Source organism: Coregonus lavaretus, assembly GCF_964263955.1.
Source record: "Coregonus lavaretus genome assembly, contig: HAP1_SCAFFOLD_5084, whole genome shotgun sequence".
NCBI lineage: Eukaryota > Metazoa > Chordata > Actinopteri > Salmoniformes > Salmonidae > Coregonus > Coregonus lavaretus.
In genome coordinates this window covers 15,186-38,628 of record NW_028165376.1, presented here as the reverse complement: position 1 = coordinate 38,628, position 23,443 = coordinate 15,186, and the positions used below count along the sequence as shown (strand labels likewise).

At 45.7% G+C, this 23,443-nt stretch overlaps 1 protein-coding gene across 1 annotated transcript; it reads left to right on the top strand.

Moving 5' to 3' along the window:
- The first annotated feature begins 283 nt into the window (after window positions 1–283).
- On the top strand, window positions 284–20,311 carry LOC311115924 (RNA-binding protein 25-like). Its single transcript, XM_084191046.1, has 11 exons — window positions 284–308; window positions 6,802–7,202; window positions 10,859–10,970; window positions 11,469–11,558; window positions 11,906–11,979; window positions 12,340–12,490; window positions 13,008–13,449; window positions 17,442–17,746; window positions 18,570–18,668; window positions 18,936–18,983; window positions 19,357–20,311. Exons 1-11 carry the CDS (start codon window positions 306–308, stop codon window positions 19,447–19,449), a joined length of 1,818 nt encoding a protein of 605 aa, XP_084047172.1. The 5' UTR covers window positions 284–305; the 3' UTR covers window positions 19,450–20,311.
- Window positions 20,312–23,443: the final 3,132 nt, after the last annotated feature.

Below are 23,443 nucleotides of genomic sequence, written 5' to 3'. Positions count from 1 at the left end.
CTGAACAAAAATATAAACGCAACATGCAACAATTTCAACGATTTTACTGAGTTACAGTTCATATAAGGAAATCAGTCAATTGAAATAAATTCATTAGGCCCTAATCTATGGATTTCACATGTCTTTATTACGGACAGAAATACTCCTCAGTTTCATCAGCTGTCCGGGTGGCTGGTCTCAGACGATCCCGCTGGTGAAGAAGCCGAATGTGGAGGTCCTGGGCTGGCGTGGTTACTTTTGGTCTGCGGTTGTGAGGCCGGTTGGACGTACTGCCAAATTCTCTAAGATGACATTGGAGGCGGCTTATGGTAGAGAAATGAACATTCAATTCTCTGGCAACAGCTCTGGTGGACATTCCTGCAGTCAGCATGCCAATTGAACGCTCCCGCAAAACTTTAGACATCTGTTGCATTGTGTCACGTGACAAAACCGCACATTTTAGAGAGGCCATTTATTATTATTAATATTATTATTATTGTCAGTTAAGAACAAATTCTTATTTACAATGACGGCCTGCCAAAAGGCCTGCGGGGCTGGGATTAAAAATATAGGACAAAACACACGTCACGACAAGAGAGACACCACAACACTACATAAAGAGAGACACTACATAAAGAGAGACACCACAACACTACATAAAGAGAGACCTAAGACAACAACATAGCATGGCAGCAACACATGACAACACAGCATGGTAGCAACACCACATGACAACAACATGGTAGCAAAACAAAACATGGTGCAAACATTATTGGGCACAGACAGCAGCACAAAGGGCAAGAAGGTAGAGACAACAATACATCAAAGCGTCTGCTAAATGGCATATTATTATTATTATTATTATTATTACATCAAGCGAAGCAGCCACAACTGTCAGTAAGAGTGTCCATGATTGAGTCTTTGAATGAAGAGATTAAGATAAAATGGTCCAGTTTGAGAGTTTTCTTTGCAGCTCGTTCCAGTCGCTAGCTGCAGCGAACTGAAAAGAGGAGCGACTCAGGGATGTGTGTGCTTTGGGGACCTTTAACAGAATGTGACTGGCAGAACGGGTGTTGTATGTGGAGGATGAGGGCTGTAGTAGGTATCTCAGATAGGGGGGAGTGAGGCCTAATTGTCCCCAGTACAAGGTCCACCTGTGTAATGATCATGCTGTTTTAATCAGCTTCTTGATATGCCACACCTGTCAGGTGGATGGATTATCTTGGCTAAGGAGACATGCTCACTAACGGATTTAAAACATTTGTGCACATCTTTATGTGCTTATAGAACATTTCTGGGATCTTTTATTTCAGCTCATGAAACATGGGACCAACACTTTACATGTTGCGTTTATATTTTTGTTCAGTATAGTTAGTTGTATCTATCTACCCAATAATATTATTATAATAGTTAGATCCTACTAACTATTATAATATTATTATTAATAGGTAGATATATCCTACTATCTACCTAATAATAATATTATAATAGTTAGTAGTATCTACAGTGAGGAGAACAAGTATTTGATACACTGCTGATTTTGCAGGTTTTCCTACTTACAAAGCATGTAGAGGTCTGTAAACATTCTATGATTTTTCAGTAATTAATTTGCATTTTATTGCATGACATAAGTATTTGATCACCTACCAACCAGTAAGAATTCTGGCTCTCACAGACCTGTTAGTTTTTCTTTAAGAAGCCCTCCTGTTCTCCACTCATTACATGTATTAACTGCACCTGTTTGAACTCGTTACCTGTATAAAAGACACCTGTCCACACACTCAATCAAACAGACTCCAACCTCTCCACAATGGCCAAGACCAGAGAGCTGTGTAAGGACATCAGGGATAAAATTGTAGACCTGTACAAGGCTGGGATGGGCTACAGGACAATAGGCAAGCAGCTTGGTGAGAAGGCAACAACTGTTGGTGCAATTATTAGAAAATGGAAGAAGTGCAAGATGACGGTCAATCACCCTCGGTCTGGGGCTCCATGCAAGATCTCACCTCGTGGGGCATCAATGATCATGAGGAAGGTGAGGGATCAGCCCAGAACTACACGGCAGGACCTGGTCAATGACCTGAAGAGAGCTGGGACCACAGTCTCAAAGAAAACCATTAGTAACACACTACGCCGTCATGGATTAAAATCCTGCAGCGCACGCAAGGTCCCCCTGCTCAAGCCAGCGCATGTCCAGGCCCGTCTGAAGTTTGCCAATGACCATCTGGATGATCCAGAGGAGGAATGGGAGAAGGTCATGTGGTCTGATGAGACAAAAATAGAGCTTTTTGGTCTAAACTCCACTCGCCGTGTTTGGAGGAAGAAGAAGGATGAGTACAACCACAAGAACACCATCCCAACCGTGAAGCATGGAGGTGGAAACATCATTCTTTGGGGATGCTTTTCTGCAAAGGGGACATACGACTGCACCGTATTGAGGGGAGGATGGATGGGGCCATGTATCGCGAGATCTTGGCCAACAACCTCCTTCCCTCAGTAAGAGCATTGAAGATGGGTCGTGGCTGGGTCTTCCAGCATGACAACGACCCGAAACACACAGCCAGGGCAACTAAGGAGTGGCTCCGTAAGTAGCATCTCAAGGTCCTGGAGTGGCCTAGCCAGTCTCCAGACCTGAACCCAATAGAAAATCTTTGGAGGGAGCTGAAAGTCCGTATTGCCCAGCGACAGCCCCGAAACCTGAAGGATCTGGAGAAGGTCTGTATGGAGGAGTGGGCCAAAATCCCTGCTCCAGTGTGTGCAAACCTGGTCAAGACCTACAGGAAACGTATGATCTCTGTAATTGCAAACAAAGGTTTCTGTACCAAATATTAAGTTCTGCTTTTCTGATGTATCAAATACTTATGTCATGCAATAAAATGCAAATTAGTTACTTTAAAATCATACAATGTGATTTTCTGGATTTTTGTTTTAGATTCCGTCTCTCACAGTTGAAGTGTACCTATGATAAAAATGACAGACCTCTACATGTTTTGTAAGTAGGAAAACCTGCAAAATCGGCAGTGTATCAAATACTTGTTCTCCCCACTGTATCTAACCAATAATGATAGTATAATAGAGAGTAGTATCTATCTAAATAATAATAATAATACTTCTACCCAAACCTGAGCTGAACCCTTTAAGGAATCATCAGACAGTGACTCTGAGGCCGTTCTGCTCCCCAATTGGGCTGTTCTGTTACCCATGGGCCCTTCTGTTACCCATGGGGCCGTTCTGTTACCCATGGGGCCCTTCTGTTACCCATGGGGCCCTTCTGTTACCCATGGGGCCGTTCTGTTACCCATGGGGCCCTTCTGTTACCCATGGGGCCCTTCTGTTACCCATGGGGCCGTTCTGTTACCCATGGGGCCGTTCTGTTACCCATGGGGCCGTTCTGTTACCCATGGGGCCCTTCTGTTACCCATGGGGCCCTTCTGTTACCCATGGGGCCCTTCTGTTACCCATGGGGCCGTTCTGTTACCCATGGGGCCGTTCTGTTACCCATGGGGCCCTTCTGTTACCCATGGGGCCCTTCTGTTACCCATGGGGCCTTCTGTTACCCATGGGCCCTTCTGTTACCCATGGGCCCTTCTGTTACCCATGGGCCCTTCTGTTACCCATGGGGCCCTTCTGTTACCCATGGGGCCCTTCTGTTACCCATGGGCCCTTCTGTTACCCATGGGCCCTTCTGTTACCCATGGGCCCTTCTGTTACCCATGGGCCCTTCTGTTACCCATGGGGCCTTCTGTTACCCATGGGGCCTTCTGTTACCCATGGGCCCTTCTGTTACCCATGGGGCCCTTCTGTTAACCATGGGGCCCTTCTGTTTTCTGTTAACCATGGGGCCCTTCGGTTAACCATGGGCCCTTCTGTTCCCCTTGGGGCCCTTCTGTTACCCATGGGGCCCTTCTGTTAACCATGGGGCCTTCTGTTACCCATGGGGCCCTTCTGTTACCCATGGGGCCATGGCACCCCTTCTCCTCTGATGGCCCCCCAGAGGCAAGGAGTCTCAGAGCAGCGAGAGGGACTGTTAACCACTAGTTACCTCATGTCTTACTACTGTTTATCCAGTATTGTTTCTCTGCATGTTGGCAGACGTGTAAAAGTAGCTTGTTCTCACTGCTGTGTTGACCGTGTTGTCTGGTGAATACAGCAGCAGAGTGATAACGCAGGGGACTCATCATCTTCCTGTAGAAACCGTGTTGTCTGGTGAATACAGCAGCAGAGTGATAACACAGGGTACTCATCATCTTCCTGTAGAAACCGTGTTGTCTGGTGAATACAGCAGCAGAGTGATAACACAGGGTACTCATCTACTTCCTGTAGAAACCGTGTTGTCTGGTGAATACAGCAGCAGAGTGATAACACAGGGTACTCATCATCTTCCTGTAGAAACCGTGTTGTCTGGTGAATACAGCAGCAGAGTGATAACACAGGGTACTCATCATCTTCCTGTAGAAACCGTGTTGTCTGGTGAATACAGCAGCAGAGTGATAACACAGGGTACTCATCATCTTCCTGTAGAAACTGTGTTGTCTGGTGAATACAGCAGCAGAGTGATAACACAGGGTACTCATCATCTTCCTGTAGAAACTGTGTTGTCTGGTGAATACAGCAGCAGAGTGATAACACAGGGTACTCATCATCTTCCTGTAGAAACCGTGTTGTCTGGTGAATACAGCAGCAGAGTGATAACACAGGGTACTCATCATCTTCCTGTAGAAACTGTGTTGTCTGGTGAATACAGCAGCAGAGTGATAACACAGGGTACTCATCATCTTCCTGTAGAAACCGTGTTGTCTGGTGAATACAGCAGCAGAGTGATAACGCAGGGGACTCATCATCTTCCTGTAGAAACTGTGTTGTCTGGTGAATACAGCAGCAGAGTGATAACACAGGGTACTCATCATCTTCCTGTAGAAACCGTGTTGTCTGGTGAATACAGCAGCAGAGTGATAACGCAGGGGACTCATCATCTTCCTGTAGAAACCGTGTTGTCTGGTGAATACAGCAGCAGAGTGATAACACAGGGTACTCCTCTACTTCCTGTAGAAACCGTGTTGTCTGGTGAATACAGCAGCAGAGTGATAACATTGGGTACTCATCTACTTCCTGTAGAAACCGTGTTGTCTGGTGAATACAGCAGCAGAGTGATAACACAGGGTACTCATCATCTTCCTGTAGAAACCGTGTTGTCTGGTGAATACAGCAGCAGAGTGATAACACGGGGTACTCATCATCTTCCTGTAGAAACCGTGTTGTCTGGTGAATACAGCAGCAGAGTGATAACACAGGGTACTCATCATCTTCCTGTAGAAACCGTGTTGTCTGGTGAATACAGCAGCAGAGTGATAACACAGGGTACTCATCATCTTCCTGTAGAAACCGTGTTGTCTGGTGAATACAGCAGCAGAGTGATAACACAGGGTACTCATCATCTTCCTGTAGAAACTGTGTTGTTTGGTGAATACAGCAGCAGAGTGATAACACAGGGTACTCATCATCTTCCTGTAGAAACTGTGTTGTCTGGTGAATACAGCAGCAGAGTGATAACACAGGGTACTCATCATCTTCCTGTAGAAACCGTGTTGTCTGGTGAATACAGCAGCAGAGTGATAACACAGGGTACTCATCATCTTCCTGTAGAAACTGTGTTGTCTGGTGAATACAGCAGCAGAGTGATAACACAGGGTACTCATCATCTTCATGTAGAAACCGTGTTGTCTGGTGAATACAGCAGCAGAGTGATAACACAGGGTACTCATCATCTTCCTGTAGAAACCGTGTTGTCTGGTGAATACAGCAGCAGAGTGATAACACGGGGTACTCATCATCTTCCTGTAGAAACTGTGTTGTCTGGTGAATACAGCAGCAGAGTGAAAACACAGGGTACTCATCTTCCTGTAGAAACTGTGTTGTCTGGTGAATACAGCAGCAGAGTGATAACACAGGGTACTCATCATCTTCCTGTAGAAACTGTGTTGTCTGGTGAATACAGCAGCAGAGTGATAACACAGGGTACTCATCATCTTCCTGTAGAAACCGTGTTGTCTGGTGAATACAGCAGCAGAGTGATAACACAGGGTACTCATCATCTTCCTGTAGAAACTGTGTTGTCTGGTGAATACAGCAGCAGAGTGATAACACAGGGTACTCATCTTCCTGTAGAAACCGTGTTGTCTGGTGAATACAGCAGCAGAGTGATAACACAGGGTACTCATCATCTTCCTGTAGAAACCGTGTTGTCTGGTGAATACAGCAGCAGAGTGATAACACAGGGTACTCATCATCTTCCTGTAGAAACCGTGTTGTCTGGTGAATACAGCAGCAGAGTGATAACACAGGGTACTCCTCTACTTCCTGTAGAAACCGTGTTGTCTGGTGAATACAGCAGCAGAGTGATAACACAGGGTACTCATCATCTTCCTGTAGAAACTGTGTTGTCTGGTGAATACAGCAGCAGAGTGATAACACAGGGTACTCATCTTCCTGTAGAAACCGTGTTGTCTGGTGAATACAGCAGCAGAGTGATAACACAGGGTGCTCATCATCTTCCTGTAGAAACTGTGTTGTCTGGTGAATACAGCAGCAGAGTGATAACACGGGGTACTCCTCTACTTCCTGTAGAAACCGTGTTGTCTGGTGAATACAGCAGCAGAGTGATAACACGGGGTACTCATCATCTTCCTGTAGAAACCGTGTTGTCTGGTGAATACAGCAGCAGAGTGATAACACAGGGTACTCATCATCTTCCTGTAGAAACCGTGTTGTCTGGTGAATACAGCAGCAGAGTGATAACACAGGGTACTCCTCTACTTCCTGTAGAAACTGGAGGAGGAGAAGGGAAAGAAAGAGCAGGAACGCCAGGAGATCGACAAGGACAGGAGGGAGAGGGACAAGGAGAGGGAGAGAGAGAGGGAGCGCCGGGACCGCGAGAGGGAGAAGGAGAGAGAGAAGGAGCTGGAAAGAAACGACAACAACAAGGAGAGAGAGCGGGACAGAGACCGGGACCGGATCGATCGGGAACGTGACCGGACGAAGGAGAGAGAAAGGGAGAGGGGAGAGAGGGAACGAGGAGAGAGGGAACGAGGAGAGAGGGAACGAGGAGAGCGGGAACGAGGAGAGAGGGAACGAGGAGAGAGGGAACGAGGAGAGAGGGAACGAGGAGAGAGGGAACGCGTGAAGGAGCGGAGTCGAGAAGTCAGCAAAGACCGCAGTAGATCCAGGTTGGTATGAGGTTAACTCTGAAACAGCCTGAACCAGGTTGGTATGAGGTTAACACTGAAACAGCCTGATCCAGGTTGGTATGAGGTTAACACTGAAACAGCCTGATCCAGGTTGGTATGAGGTTAACACTGAAACAGCCTGATCCAGGTTGGTATGAGGTTAACACTGAAACAGCCTGATCCAGGTTGGTATGAGGATAACACTGAAACAGCCTGAACCCAGATCCAGGTTGGTATGAGGTTAACACTGAAACAGCCTGATCCAGGTTGGTATGAGGTTAACTCTGAAACAGCCTGAACCAGGTTGGTATGAGGTTAACACTGAAACAGCCTGATCCAGGTTGGTATGAGGTTAACTCTGAAACAGCCTGATCCAGGTTGGTATGAGGTTAACACTGAAACAGCCTGATCCAGGTTGGTATGAGGTTAACTCTGAAACAGCCTGATCCAGGTTGGTATGAGGTTAACTCTGAAACAGCCTGATCCAGGTTGGTATGAGGTTAACACTGAAACAGCCTGATCCAGGTTGGTATGAGGTTAACTCTGAAACAGCCTGATCCAGGTTGGTATGAGGTTAACTCTGAAACAGCCTGATCCAGGTTGGTATGAGGTTAACTCTGAAACAGCCTGAACCCAGATCCAGGTTGGTATGAGGTTAACTCTGAAACAGCCTGAACCCAGATCCAGGTTGGTATGAGGTTAACACTGAAACAGCCTGAACCCAGATCCAGGTTGGTATGAGGTTAACACTGAAACAGCCTGATCCAGGTTGGTATGAGGTTAACTCTGAAACAGCCTGAACCGAGATCCAGGTTGGTATGAGGTTAACTCTGAAACAGCCTGATCCAGGTTGGTATGAGGTTAACACTGAAACAGCCTGAACCCAGATCCAGGTTGGTATGAGGTTAACTCTGAAACAGCCTGAACCCAGATCCAGGTTGGTATGAGGTTAACACTGAAACAGCCTGAACCCAGATCCAGGTTGGTATGAGGTTAACACTGAAACAGCCTGAACCCAGATCCAGGTTGGTATGAGGTTAACTCTGAAACAGCCTGAACCCAGATCCAGGTTGGTATGAGGTTAACACTGAAACAGCCTGAACCCAGATCCAGGTTGGTATGAGGTTAACACTGAAACAGTCTGAACCCAGATCCAGGTTGGTATGAGGTTAACACTGAAACAGCCTGAACCCAGATCCAGGTTGGTATGAGGTTAACACTGAAACAGCCTGAACCCAGATCCAGGTTGGTATGAGGTTAACACTGAAACAGCCTGAACCCAGATCCAGGTTGGTATGAGGTTAACACTGAAACAGCCTGAACCCAGATACAGGTTGGTATGAGGTTAACTCTGAAACAGCCTGAACCCAGATCCAGGTTGGTATGAGGTTAACACTGAAACAGCCTGAACCCAGATACAGGTTGGTATGAGGTTAACTCTGAAACAGCCTGAACCCAGATCCAGGTTGGTATGAGGTTAACACTGAAACAGCCTGAACCCTGATCCAGGTTGGTATGAGGTTAACACTGAAACAGTCTGAACCCAGATCCAGGTTGGTATGAGGTTAACACTGAAACAGCCTGAACCCAGATCCAGGTTGGTATGAGGTTAACACTGAAACAGCCTGAACCCAGATCCAGGTTGGTATGAGGTTAACACTGAAACAGCCTGAACCCAGATCCAGGTTGGTATGAGGTTAACACTGAAACAGCCTGAACCCAGATCCAGGTTGGTATGAGGTTAACACTGAAACAGCCTGAACCCAGATCCAGGTTGGTATGAGGTTAACACTGAAACAGCCTGAACCCAGATCCAGGTTGGTATGAGGTTAACACTGAAACAGCCTGAACCCAGATCCAGGTTGGTATGAGGTTAACACTGAAACAGCCTGATCCAGGTTGGTATGAGGTTAACACTGAAACAGCCTGAACCCAGATCCAGGTTGGTATGAGGTTAACACTGAAACAGCCTGAACCCAGATCCAGGTTGGTATGAGGTTAACACTGAAACAGCCTGAACCCAGATCCAGGTTGGTATGAGGTTAACACTGAAACAGCCTGAACCCTGATCCAGGTAGGTATGAGGTTAACACTGAAACAGCCTGAACCCAGATCCAGGTTGGTATGAGGTTAACACTGAAACAGCCTGAACCCAGATCCAGGTTGGTATGAGGTTAACACTGAAACAGCCTGAACCCAGATCCAGGTTGGTATGAGGTTAACACTGAAACAGCCTGAACCCAGATCCAGGTTGGTATGAGGTTAACACTGAAACAGCCTGAACCCAGATCCAGGTTGGTATGAGGTTAACACTGAAACAGCCTGAACCCAGATCCAGGTTGGTATGAGGTTAACACTGAAACAGCCTGAACCCAGATCCAGGTTGGTATGAGGTTAACACTGAAACAGCCTGATCCCAGATCCAGGTTGGTATGAGGTTAACACTGAAACAGCCTGAACCCTGATCCAGGTTGGTATGAGGTTAACACTGAAACAGCCTGAACCCAGATCCAGGTTGGTATGAGGTTAACACTGAAACAGCCTGAACCCAGATCCAGGTTGGTATGAGGTTAACACTGAAACAGCCTGAACCCAGATCCAGGTTGGTATGAGGTTAACACTGAAACAGCCTGAACCCAGAATCAGGTTGGTATGAGGTTAACACTGAAACAGCCTGAACCCAGATCCAGGTTGGTATGAGGTTAACACTGAAACAGCCTGAACCCAGATCCAGGTTGGTATGAGGTTAACACTGAAACAGCCTGAACCCTGATCCAGGTAGGTATGAGGTTAACACTGAAACAGCCTGAACCCAGATCCAGGTTGGTATGAGGTTAACACTGAAACAGCCTGAACCCAGATCCAGGTTGGTATGAGGTTAACACTGAAACAGCCTGAACCCAGATCCAGGTTGGTATGAGGTTAACACTGAAACAGCCTGATCCCAGATCCAGGTTGGTATGAGGTTAACACTGAAACAGCCTGAACCCAGATCCAGGTTGGTATGAGGTTAACACTGAAACAGCCTGAACCCAGATCCAGGTTGGTATGAGGTTAACACTGAAACAGCCTGAACCCAGATCCAGGTTGGTATGAGGTTAACACTGAAACAGCCTGAACCCAGATCCAGGTTGGTATGAGGTTAACACTGAAACAGCCTGAACCCAGATCCAGGTTGGTATGAGGTTAACACTGAAACAGCCTGAACCCAGATCCAGGTTGGTATGAGGTTAACACTGAAACAGCCTGAACCCAGATCCAGGTTGGTATGAGGTTAACACTGAAACAGCCTGAACCCAGATCCAGGTTGGTATGAGGTTAACACAGAAACAGCCTGAACCCAGATCCAGGTTGGTATGAGGTTAACACTGAAACAGCCTGAACCCAGATCCAGGTTGGTATGAGGTTAACACTGAAACAGCCTGAACCCAGATCCAGGTTGGTATGAGGTTAACACTGAAACAGCCTGAACCCAGATCCAGGTTGGTATGAGGTTAACACTGAAACAGCCTGAACCCAGATCCAGGTTGGTATGAGGTTAACATTGAAACAGCCTGAACCCAGATCCAGGTTCCAGGCTGAATACAGACATCTGGTCAGCTGTAGAAGTGGTGAGTGTTTTAAAGTCACGTCTCTCTGTGTGTCTCTTCCTGTAGAGAACGGAGCCGTGATGAGAAACAGCACGACCGTGAGGAGGACCAGGAGGAGGCGTACGAACGTAGGAAACAGGAGAGGAAGATGAGGGACAAGGAGGCTGCCTACCAGGAAGTGAGTTAGACACGTCGTCCCACGTTGACGAGGCTTGGGCCGAATTTATACCCTACGCAAGAACGCCACGCCGTTAAGTTGCAGAAATACACTGTAATATTGCCTTGCTAACTGCTTCCTGCTAATTATGCTTTTCCCGCTGCAATATGCTGTCGTAGCGCGGAACGGCGCGGAACACAGCCAGTCTGAACTCTTTCTGATGTCTCGTTCCCTCAGGCATAAGGCACTTAGGGTTACGTCTCAAATGGCACCCTATTCCCTATATAGTGCACTACTTTAGACCAGAGCGCTATGGGCCCTGGTGCACTGTATAGGGAATAGGGTGCCGTTTGGGAGAGAACCACTGTGTTCATACTGGCTCTGCCTTGAGAGAACTCAGTACAAGACCTGTCTATGTATATATGCAAATTACCGTTTGTTTGGATTCCTGGATGTTGATTGGTTGAAACAGCATTCCAGCTGTGTGTATAACAGATGTTGTTGCTCCATTTCTTTCAGCGTCTGAAGAACTGGGAGATCAGAGAGAGGAAGAAGGCTCGGGACTACGACAAAGAGAACCAGAGAGAGCAGGAGAGACGCCATGAGATGGTCATAAAGATGAATACATGCTCTCTGATTCTATATATGCCTTCTATAAGAATACATGCTCTCTGATTCTATATATGCCTTCTATAAGAATACATGCTCTCTGATTCTATATATGCCTTCTATAAGAATACATGCTCTCTGATTCTATATATGCCTTCTATAAGAATACATGCTCTCTGATTCTATATATGCCTTCTATAAGAATACATGCTCTCTGATTCTGTGAATCTGTACTGCCACATACAAGGAGTATGTAATCAGTTGACTTGTCCTGGCCTCTGATTCTGTCTAAATCTGTGATGTGTGGATACATTGAGTTAGTATGTAATCCTGAGTTCTTCCTCCAGACAAAAGAAGGCAAGCGTCTGAAAGAGTTCCTGGAGGACTATGACGACGACAGAGATGACTCAAAATACTACAGGTGAGATGACACCGTTTACACAGAGAGATGACTCAAAATACTACAGGTGAGATGACACCGTTTACACAGAGAGATGACTCAAAATACTACAGGTGAGATGACACCGTTTACACAGAGAGATAGCTTACTCTCTCTCTGTCTCTCTCTCTCTCTGTCTCTCTCTCTCTCTCTCTGTCTCTCTGTCTCTCTGTCTCTCTGTCTCTCTGTCTCTCTGTCTCTCTCTCTCTCTCTCTCTCTCTCTCTCTCTGTCTCTCTCTCTCTCTCTCTCTCTGTCTCTCTGTCTCTCTGTCTCTCTCTCTCTCTCTGTCTCTGTCTCTGTCTCTGTCTCTCTCCTCTCTCTCTCTCTGTCTCTCTCTCCAGGGGTAGTGCGTTACAGAAGCGCCTGAGAGACCGTGAGAAGGAGACAGATCTGGATGAGAGAGACAGGAAGAGGGAGAAGGAGGAGCATGATCAGATCAGACAGAGACTGTTAGCTGAGGGACACCCAGACCCTGAGGCCGAGCTGCAGAGGGTATGTCTGTCTGTCTGGCTGGCTGGCTGGCTGGCTGGCTGGTTGTTGTGGAGCAGTGTGGAGCTCTCCTATGACCAAGGTCGTGTTCAGAAGGGCACATCGTAACAATATGTTTTGCAAGGAAAACCCAACCCTGCGTTCTGTCTTGTGTACTTCCTGTCTCGTGTACCTCCTGTCTGTCTCGTGTACTTCCTGTCTCGTGTACCTCCTGTCTGTCTTGTGTACCTCCTGTCTGTCTTGTGTACTTCCTGTCTCGTGTACCTCCTGTCTGTCTTGTGTACTTCCTGTCTGTCTTGTGTACCTCCTGTGTGTCTTGTGTACTTCCTGTCTGTCTTGTGTACCTCCTGTACTACAGATTAAAATCTGCCAGCTGGTTAACTCTGGCACAGTAACAGAAATGAGAAATGTTGATCAGTGTGCATTGTTCCTGTCATTACATTTAGTTTGTTTTTTCTTTATTTTCATTTGTAAAGTGTGTTGAGACTTTAAATAAATTGTCATTTGATTTGAAACCAAGATGGAGGAGGAGGCAGAGCGGAGGCGGCAGCCCCCAGTGAAGCCAGAGCCAGAGGAGGAGGTGCAGCAGGAGAAACCACACAGGGAGAGGGAGCACCGGGAGAGGGAGCACCACAGGGACAGGAGAGGAGGAGGTGGAGGAGGTGCAGACAGACCTCCTCCCGAGCACCCTCAGTCCCAATCAGACGATGACGTGGAGGATGGAGAGGAGCTTGACGATCGTGATGGGGAGGACTCGTCAGACGCCAGGACACACCCACACCTCAAGCCCACGCTGCGGCCAATCACGTCGGCCCCCTCGGTGTCGTCGGGCAGCGTCGGCGCCACGCCCAACTCCCCTGGCAACGAGTCTCCATGTGGCATCATCATCCCTCATGAGAACTCTCCAGAAGCCCAGCCCACAGATGAACACCGGCCCAAGATAGGCCTCAGCCTCAAACTGGGTGAGTTAGGACTACTCTGACTGGGTGAGTTAGGACTACTCTGACTGGGTGAGTTAGGACTACTCTGACTGGGTGAGTTAGGACTACTCTGACTGGGTGAGTTAGGACTACTCTGACTGGGTGAGTTAGGACTACTCTGACTGGGTGAGTTAGGACTACTGGGTGAGTTAGGACTACTCTGACTGGGTGAGTTAGGACTACTGGGTGAGTTAGGACTACTCTGACTGGGTGAGTTAGGACTACTCTGACTGGGTGAGTTAGGACTACTCTGACTGGGTGAGTTAGGACTACTGGGTGAGTTAGGACTACTCTGACTGGGTGAGTTAGGACTACTCTGACTGGGCGAGTTAGGACTACTCTGACTGGGTGAGTTAGGACTACTCTGACTGGTTGAGTTAGGACTACTCTGACTGGGTGAGTTAGGACTACTCTGACCTGGGTGAGTTAGGACTACTCTGACTGGTTGAGTTAGGACTACTCTGACTGGGTGAGTTAGGACTACTCTGACTGGGTGAGTTAGGACTACTCTGACTGGTTGAGTTAGGACTACTCTGACTGGGTGAGTTAGGACTACTCTGACTGGGTGAGTTAGGACTACTCTGACTGGGTGAGTTAGGACTACTCTGACTGGGTGAGTTAGGACTCTACTGGGTGAGTTAGGACTACTCTGACTGGGTGAGTTAGGACTACTGGGTGAGTTAGGGACTACTCTGACTGGGTGAGTTAGGACTACTCTGACTGGGTGAGTTAGGACTACTGGGTGAGTTAGGACTACTCTGACTGGGTGAGTTAGGACTACTCTGACTGGGTGAGTTAGGACTACTCTGACTGGGTGAGTTAGGACTACTCTGACTGGGTGAGTTAGGAACTACTCTGACTGGGTGAGTTAGGACTACTCTGACTGGTGAGTTAGGACTACTCTGACTGGGTGAGTTAGGACTACTCTGACTGGGTGAGTTAGGGACTACTGGTGAGTTAGGACTACTCTGACTGGTGAGTTCTACTGGGTGAGTTAGGACTACTCTGACTGGGTGAGTTAGGACTACTGGGTGAGTTAGGACTACTCTGACTGGGTGAGTTAGAACTACTCTGACTGGGTGAGTTAGGACTACTCTGACTGGGTGAGTTAGGACTACTGGGTGAGTTAGGACTACTGGGTGAGTTAGGACTACTGGGTGAGTTAGGACTACTGGGTGAGTAGGACTACTCTGACTGGGTGAGTTAGGACTACTCTGACTGGGTGAGTTAGGACTACTCTGACTGGGTGAGTTAGGACTACTGGGTGAGTTAGGACTACTGGGTGAGTTAGGACTACTGGGTGAGTTAGGACTACTGGGTGAGTTAGGACTACTGGGTGAGTTAGGACTACTGGGTGAGTTAGGACTACTCTGACTGGGTGAGTTAGGACTACTCTGACTGGGTGAGTTAGGACTACTGGGTGAGTTAGGACTACTCTGACTGGGTGAGTTAGGACTACTGGGTGAGTTAGGACTACTCTGACTGGGTGAGTTAGGACTACTGGGTGAGTTAGGACTACTCTGACTGGGTGAGTTAGGACTACTGGGTGAGTTAGGACTACTCTGACTGGGTGAGTTAGGACTACTGGGTGAGTTAGGACTACTCTGACTGGGTGAGTTAGGACTACTGGGTGAGTAAGGACTGGTTGAGTTAGGACTACTGGGTGAGTTAGGACTACTGGGTGAGTTAGGACTACTGGGTGAGTAGTGTTGTATGTCTATCTATATGCGGGGTTAAAGTTCTCAGTCACTGTGACGGATTTCCGTCATGATTGTTGCTGATACTCCGATGTTCAGACGAAGGGAATTTATGCGTACCTCCGGGCGCTCAACTCAACTCAAACCGGGCGCTCAACTTAGTCAGTGGTGTGTAACCTACAGTAGCTGCTGCCGAAGTCATTCATAGCCTCTACTCAGCAGGTTAGCATGGGCGGGAGTTTCGTCTTTCCATGGTGACATCACCATGCGGTAAGTTGGTTAATAGACCAATAACAAAGAGAGTTCCAAACCTCTCTGCCAATAACAGCTAAATTATTTGATATTGATATAAAAACTGCTGCATTGGGCCTTTAACATCATTTTAACCAAGATGGAAATTATATTTTAGATGGTGTCGGCATAATTTTATTTTTATTCATTTTGGGGTAGAATGGCCTTTTCAAAAGTCACCAGAACAGAGCTTCTCAGTCCTACATATAAATTATCCCGGGGAGGACCCCGTAGCCCTTAAGCAAGGGGACTGGAATTGGTCAAACTCGCAGTTTTAATACATGTACAAAATGATCCTCTTTCCCTAAAAGCATGATGGTCATCGCTATCTTACATGAAAGGGGAGGTTAACTTGTCCCCAGACAATCCATCTGAGATCGACTTAAGTTTCAGTCATGTTTGCTTTAACCCCTCTATACAGTGCCTTCAGAAAGTATTCATACCCCTTGACTTATTCCACATTGTGTTGTTTTACAGGCTGAATTCAAAATGGATTCAATATATGTTTTTTGCCTGTGCTTAGCTCTATTCCGTTTATTTTTATTCAAAGAAAACTCCACAGTCCTTGCCGATGACAAGCATACCCATAACATGATGCAGCCACCACCATGCTTAAAAATACGATTTTTTTGTTGCAATTTTACTTTAGTGCCGTATTGCAAACAGGGTGCATGTTTTGGAATATTTTTTATTCTGTACAGGCTTCCTTCTTTTCACTCTGTCATTTAGGTTAGTATTGTGGAGTAACTACAATGATGTTGATCCATCCTCAGCGGTTTCCTTCCTCTCCAGCAACTGAGTTAGGAAGTATGCCTGTATTTTTGTAGTGGCTGGGTATATTGATACACCATCCAAAGTGTAATTAATAACTTCTCCATGCTCAAAGGGTTATTCAATGTTTGTTTTAATTTTAATTTTAAAGAAGGTGTCCTTTGCGAGGCACTGGAAAACCTCCCTGGTCTTTGTGGTTGAATCTGTGTTTGAAATTCACTGCTTGACTGAGGGACCTTACAGATAATTGTATGTGTGGGGTACAGAGATGAGGTAGTCATTCAAAAATCATGTTAAACACTATTATTGCACACAGAGTGAGTCCATGCAATTTATGTGACTTGTTAAGCACATTTTTACTCCTGAACCTATTTAGGCTTGCCATGACAAAGGGGTTGAATACTTATTGACTCAAGACGTTTCAGCTTTTCATTTTTTATTAATTTGTAAACATTTCTAAAAACATAATTCCACTTTGACGTTATGGGGTATTGTGTGTAGGCCAGTGACAGAAAATCTCAATTGAATTCATTTCAAATTCAGGCTGTAACACAACAAAATGTGGAAAAAGTATTGTTCCCAACTATAAACCATTGTTTCTCTCTCTCCTTCCCCACTATAACCCACTGTTTCATTCCATCTCTCTCGTTCCCTACTATAAACCATTCCCTCTCTCTCTCCTCCCCTCTCTCTCTCTCTCTCTCTCTCTTTCTCTCTCTCCTTCCCTCTCTCTCTCCTTCCCTCTCTCTCTCTCTCTCTCTCTCTCTCTCTCTCTCTCTCTCTCTCTCTCTCTCTCTCTCTCTCTCTCTCTCATTCCCTCTCTCTCCTTCCCTCTCTCTCTCTCTCTCTCTCTCTCTCTCTCTTTCTCTCTCTCCTTCCCTCTCTCTCTCCTTCCCTCTCTCTCTCTCTCTCTCTCTCTCTCTCTCTCTCTCTCTCTCTCTCTCTCTCTCTCATTCCTCTCTCTCCTTCCCTCTCTCTCTCTCTCTCCTTCCCTCTCTCTCTCTCTCTCTCTCTCTCTCTCTCTCTCTCTCTCCTTCCCTCTCTCTCCTTCCCCCCCTCTCTCTCTCTCTCTCTCCTTCCCCCTCTCTCCTTCCCCCTCTCTCCTTCCTTCCCTCTCTCTCTCTCTCTCTCTCTCTCCTTCCCCCTCTCTCCTTCCCTCTCTCTCTCTTTCCTTCCCTACTATAAACCATTGTTTCTCTCTCTCTCGTTCCCCAGGCGCCGGCGCCAGCCCCAACCACCAGATCCACACTGGGAGTAAACGTAAGAAGCTGGCCAACGTCGACAGCGTCTTCAACAAGTTTGGAGAGGAGGAGGCCGACGAGGCTCCCCGTAAACGTAAGCTGGTTCCGCTGGACTACGGTGAGGAGGACAAGAGCCTGGGTCTGGACGGGGCGGAGGGAGAGCAGGGAGGACACAACACAGAGGAGAAACGGAAACACATCAGGAGTCTCATCGAGAAGATCCCTACGGCCAGACCTGATCTGTTCAACTACCCTCTGGACTGGACCGCCGTGGACTCGGTAAGGGGGACGAGGAGGGGGCAGTGGAGGGGCCCCGTAGGACCTGGTCTTATGGGTAGATTACTGGGATTTACATCAACATAATGTACTTGATTTAAAAGGGTCAGGCTGCTGTGGTTCTCATTCAGGATGAGTTCTTTTAGCCTGGTCCCTGATCTGTTTGTGTTATCATTTCAACTCCCAATTGATCCCCCCCCCCGCCCCCATCCCCATCACTAGTGGCAAGGAAGTGGAATAATGGCACAAAACAGACTGGTACCCAGGCTAGAGCTCCTTTCCCTAGATATGGAGTAAACAACACAACAATGTCTTTATCTGCCTGTCAACAAGCTTCCCAGTAGGAGAGAGGAAGCAAAACACGGGGGAAGGTAGTCAACAAGCTTCCCAGTAGGAGAGAGGCAGCAAAACACTGGGGAAGGTAGTCAACAAGCTTCCCAGTAGGAGAGAGGCAGCAAAACACTGGGGAAGGTAGTCAACCAGCTTCCCAGTAGGAGAGAGGCAGCAAAACACGGGGGAAGGTAGAACTGCCACTGGCTATGCTTTGGAAGTGTGGATTTATATTCCAGACGTGGGACCACTAAGTCACGTCATTTATATGTAAATTAGAGTTCGGAGCATATGAATGCAACATTTTTTTTTTCTTCTTTTCGGTATTGTCCCGGAGAATGTTGTCGGAGATGTGCTATCGCTTTACGTTTTGCGCGCGCCGCGGCTGACCATTTTAATCGCACCGGTAGAGAAAATTGTGTGTAGATGTTGAGGTACTGCGTCTCTCCACTTTAATGCACACCAAAGTCTGAAAACCTTGTTCTTCCCGTCTCAGACTCTGATGGAGCGTCGCATCAGGCCCTGGATCAACAAGAAGATCATAGAGTACATCGGAGAGGAGGAAGCTACGCTAGTCGACTTCGTTTGTTCAAAGGTGAGTTGGACTTGGTCGCTTCCGGATAAGAGCATTCTGCTAAATGACTAAAATGCTTACGACAACCTAAGACTTGTCATAAGCGTGTGTGTTGTTTTCAGTCCCTTCTCATTGGCCTTGGAGATGATGCTAGGATGCTGTCATTGTATTGGGGACCGACCCAGTGTTTTATTGCTGTGACGTGTAACGGTACATCTCTGCAGTAGAGGCTGTTGTGGTCTTTCACGGTGTGCTGTTTTACCAGCTTGTTGTGTTCTCTCTCCTCAGGTCATGTCTCACGGCACACCGCAGGGGATCTTGGATGATGTTGCTATGGTGAGTGGGTCATAGATAATGATTAAACATGGTCCTATGAACAATCTTCTAGGCTGAACCAGTTTACTGATCATGTGCTAACATGTATAGGCTGCTTCTGGCTTGGTCTACTAGCACTGACTGTGCTGATAGCTACTTTAGTGAGGAAAAATGTCTTTACTCCGACTGAGATGTGGCGGTCTCATCTAGCTATCTTAAGATGAATGCGCTTAACTGTAAGTCGCTCTGGATAAGAGCGTCCGCTAAATGACTAACGTGAAATGTAAAAATGATATGTCGTCCTACACATTTGAGTTAGTTATAGAAGTATGTAAGAGACAAGACCACTGACTAACTAACTAACTGACTGACTGAATGATGTATTGACTTGCAGGTTCTGGACGAGGAGGCAGAGGTGTTCATAGTTAAAATGTGGAGGCTGTTGATCTACGAAACAGAGGCCAAGAAGATTGGTCTGGGGAAATGAAGACTAGTGTTACAGTACTGCTGTTCAACTATCTAGTACTGCTACAGTACTGCAGTATTACTATCTAGTACTGTTACAGTACTGCAGTATTATACTATGTAGTACTGCTACAGTACTGCAGTATTATACTATGTAGTACTGCTACAGTACTGCAGTATTATACTATCTAGTACTGCTACAGTACTGCAGTATTATACTATCTAGTACTGCTACAGTACTGCTGTACTATACTATCTAGTACTGCCAAAGTACTGCAGTACTATACTATCTAGTACTGCTACTGCTGTCAGGGCCAGTTTTTCCTCTGGCTTCAAGTCTCTTTATTTCTCTGACTGATCAACTGATCACACTGACACCTCTCACTCTGTGAACATGGGCCTATTGCCTCTCCCCAACCCCCACCGCTCCCCAAACCCCCTCTACCCCCAACCCCCCAAAAACCGCTCCCTAACCCCCTTTAATCCGCTCCCCAACACCCCTCTACCACTCCCCAAACCCCTTCTACCACTCCCCAAACCCCCATTCCATCAGTAAAGAACAACAGCTGCTGTGTGTGTGTGTGTGTGTGTGTGTGTGAGTGCGTGCGTGCAAGGGAGAGCTTGACTGTGCTGAATGTGAAAGTGCCCACAAGCTTACTGCACGGTATCCAAGTTGTTTGTTTCTAAGCTGGTGGGAGAGAGACGGTCAGAGGCAAAGCCAGCTCAGCTGTTTATTCGTTATTATCCTGTCTGCTCCACTGTGTCTCAATCTGACACATTGGGCTTTATGGTTTAGTGTTGTCAGGGATGTATCTTATCTCCTTGGTCTGATGGAGGAGTCGCTCCACTGTGTGATCTAATTATGAAATTAAAGAAGCTTTTAGAAAAAATTAAGTGTGCAATTTGTTCAAACTGAAAATGTAGAAATGTGATGTCAGAACTGGATGCAATTATTTAGATTTCTGTTTTTCACTAAGGATATAGTTTGGAATTAACCCGCGTAACATTGCACCAATACCCTGTTACGTACTCTTTAATAACTACTCTCTCGGACGATCTAAAGTCTTTTTAATCTGTGATGATTCAAATGCAGCGTTATTTCACAACCTATCTACGGGTACTGAAGATCACGAGGTGTTTAGATCCATCTACGGGTACTGAAGATCACGAGGTGTTTAGATCCATCTACGGGTACTGAAGATCACGAGGTGTTTAGATCCATCTACGGGTACTGAAAATCACGAGGTGTTTAGATCCATCTACGGGTACTGAAAATCACGAGGTGTTTAGATCCATCTACGGGTACTGAAGATCACGAGGTGTTTAGATCTATCTACGGGTACTGAAGATCACGAGGTGTTTAGATCCATCTACAGGTACTGAAGATCACGAGGTGTTTAGATCCATCTACGGGTACTGAAGATCACGAGGTGTTTAGATCCATCTACGGGTACTGAAGATCACGAGGTGTTTAGATCCATCTACGGGTACTGAAGATTCAGAGTCCCCCCACTAACAGTTCATAATATAGGTCAGTGGTGCACGTGCAAGCTTTCAAACACACTGAAACACAAGCACACCAAACAATACTGAACATTAAACAGAAAATAAGATATACAACTAATACGTTTTTTATAATAAAGACTAGAATTCACTGTTTGAAAACACATCTATTGAACACTGAACATCAGTAGTTTCACAAACATGCAGAATAAAATAAATAAAGATACCGGCCCTTGGTGTGTAATGATGTAGAAGCCAGGGAGGAGAATATTATGTCATCCACAGCTATTCAGAATCAGCAGGTGGCACTGTTCTGTGCTTTTATGAGCTCAATGATTTAGAAAGACATGGAAACATACCATCACCCTATATCCCAACATATTGTTGTTTGTGTCTGTGTTGTCCAGGTGAGGGATGATGCTGACCATATTTTGAGGCTACACAGCATTTACAATTACATTGTTTACAAGCAATGGAGTTAAAATAAGGTTATATTTAAGCAATAAGGCCCGAGGAGGTGTGGTATATGGCCAATATACCACGGCTAAGGGCTGTTTTTTTTAATGCACAAAGCAACGCGGTGCGCTTGGATACAGCCCTTAGCCGTGGTACAGTATATTCGGAAAGTATTCAGACCCTTTTACTTTTTCCACATTTTGTTACATTTCAGCCTTATTCTAAAATGGATTAAATCGTTTTTTCCCCCCCTCATCAAGCTACACACAATATGACAAAGCAAAAACAGATTTTTAGAAATGTTTGCAAATGTGTGTATATATATATATATATACATTACCAGTCAAAAGTTTGGACACACCTACTCTTTCCAGGGTTTTTCTTTATTTTTACAATGTTCTACATTGTAGAATAATAGTGAAGACATCAAAACTATGAAATAACACATATGGAATCATGTAGTAACCAAAAAAGTGTTCAACAAATCAAAATATATTTTATATTTGGGATTCTTCAAATAGCCACCCTTTGCCTTGATGACAGCTTTGCACACTTGGCATTCTCTCAACCAGCTTCATGAGATAGTCACCTGGAATGCATTTCAATTAACAGGTGTGCCTTCTTAAAAGTTAATTTGTGGAATTTCTTTCCTTCTTCTTAATGCGTTTGAGCCAATCAGTTGTGTTGTGACAAGGTAGGGGCGGTATACAGAAGATAGCCCTATTTGGTAAAAGACCAAGTCCATATTATGGACAAGAACAGCTCAACTAAGCAAAGAGAAACGACAGTCCATCATTACTTTAAGACATGAAGGTCAGTCAATACGGAACATTTCAAGACACACACACACACACACATGCATCTGTGAGGTCAGGGTCCTTCTTGCCTTGTAGTCCGCTGTAGGTAGCTACTCTTTAAACTGAATCAATTCAACAGTCACTCCATTATTCTCCCACTGACATATTGTCTCCCCTACTGTACCAGATAAACCACTGTCTTCATCAGTGTTGCTGCTGTTTCATATTAACTCATTTGGTTCATTTTTGTTTTGCAAGAACACTTTTTTCATCATGTTTCATTCTACTGTTTGTAATTATTGTGATTTAATTTTAAAAAATCAGATTTTGATTAAATATTTTGTGTCTTGAGTTTATGGGAACCTCTTGAACAATCCCGTTTTACTCTTACCCAAGTCCCTTCAGTATAATCACAAGGCTTGAAGAACTCAAGATTCTCTATAGGAAGCATTGTCAGGAAAGACCACAGGCCGTACCACTCATAACCACTAGAGGTCAGGCTAAACCTGAGACTGGTGCTGACACTGGATCTGTTTCCTGTGTGTGTGTGAACACCCACCTTAGTGTGACTTAGAGATGGGGTTTTTAAACGTGGTGACACCTGTAGTTTCCACTTCTTCAGTCATTTGTACAGGAACCAGTCATGAAGTTGCCCAATCTTCTCTTCCTGCAGTGTAAATTTAACCCTCCAACAGATAACATAACACTAGTCCGTAAGGGTGATCGGGATCCTTAAGGTTATGTTTTAAAGTATTTGTATGCTGCCCAAATTAAATTCCCTTTATAGTGCACTATTTCTGACCAGGGCCTATAGGGAATAGTCCCTTTGTAGCATTATTTTAGCTTAAATTTTATTTGGGAATTGTATAAATACTTTGAATATTATTAATTTCCGTGTCGGCTCTATGCCTGGAAATGCCCTTGTCTGAGCAAAGGATCCCAATTTCAAACTCTTTCTTTAAAGTCTCACTGCCTCCTTCTCACAAATGATCCCCAAAATATAAAAATTAAATAAAGTTGGTTCAACACAGTGGCGGGTCATTTTGACCCTAGGACAACGGGAGGGTTAAAATTAATAAAACTGGCAATGATGGATATTAACTAAAAAATTATCTTATGTAGTTTCTTGCAATAGCTCTCTGTGACTTTAAATAATATTTATCTCAAAACTATGATTCTTAAAAGATGTGTCTGGAGATTTGGTCAACTGTTGTCAACTCCGTCAGTGGCTCGTCAACTCCATCAATATTTTTTTGTCAA

What these genes read in the sequence shown, in the direction of transcription:
- LOC311115924 (XM_084191046.1), top strand. An exon ending in AGGAGAGACGCCATGAGATG is followed by an intron (nt 11,559 to 11,905) that starts GTCATAAAGATG and finishes TTCTTCCTCCAG; the next exon opens with ACAAAAGAAGGCAAGCGTCT. An exon ending in TCGACTTCGTTTGTTCAAAG is followed by an intron (nt 18,669 to 18,935) that starts GTGAGTTGGACT and finishes CTCTCTCCTCAG; the next exon opens with GTCATGTCTCACGGCACACC.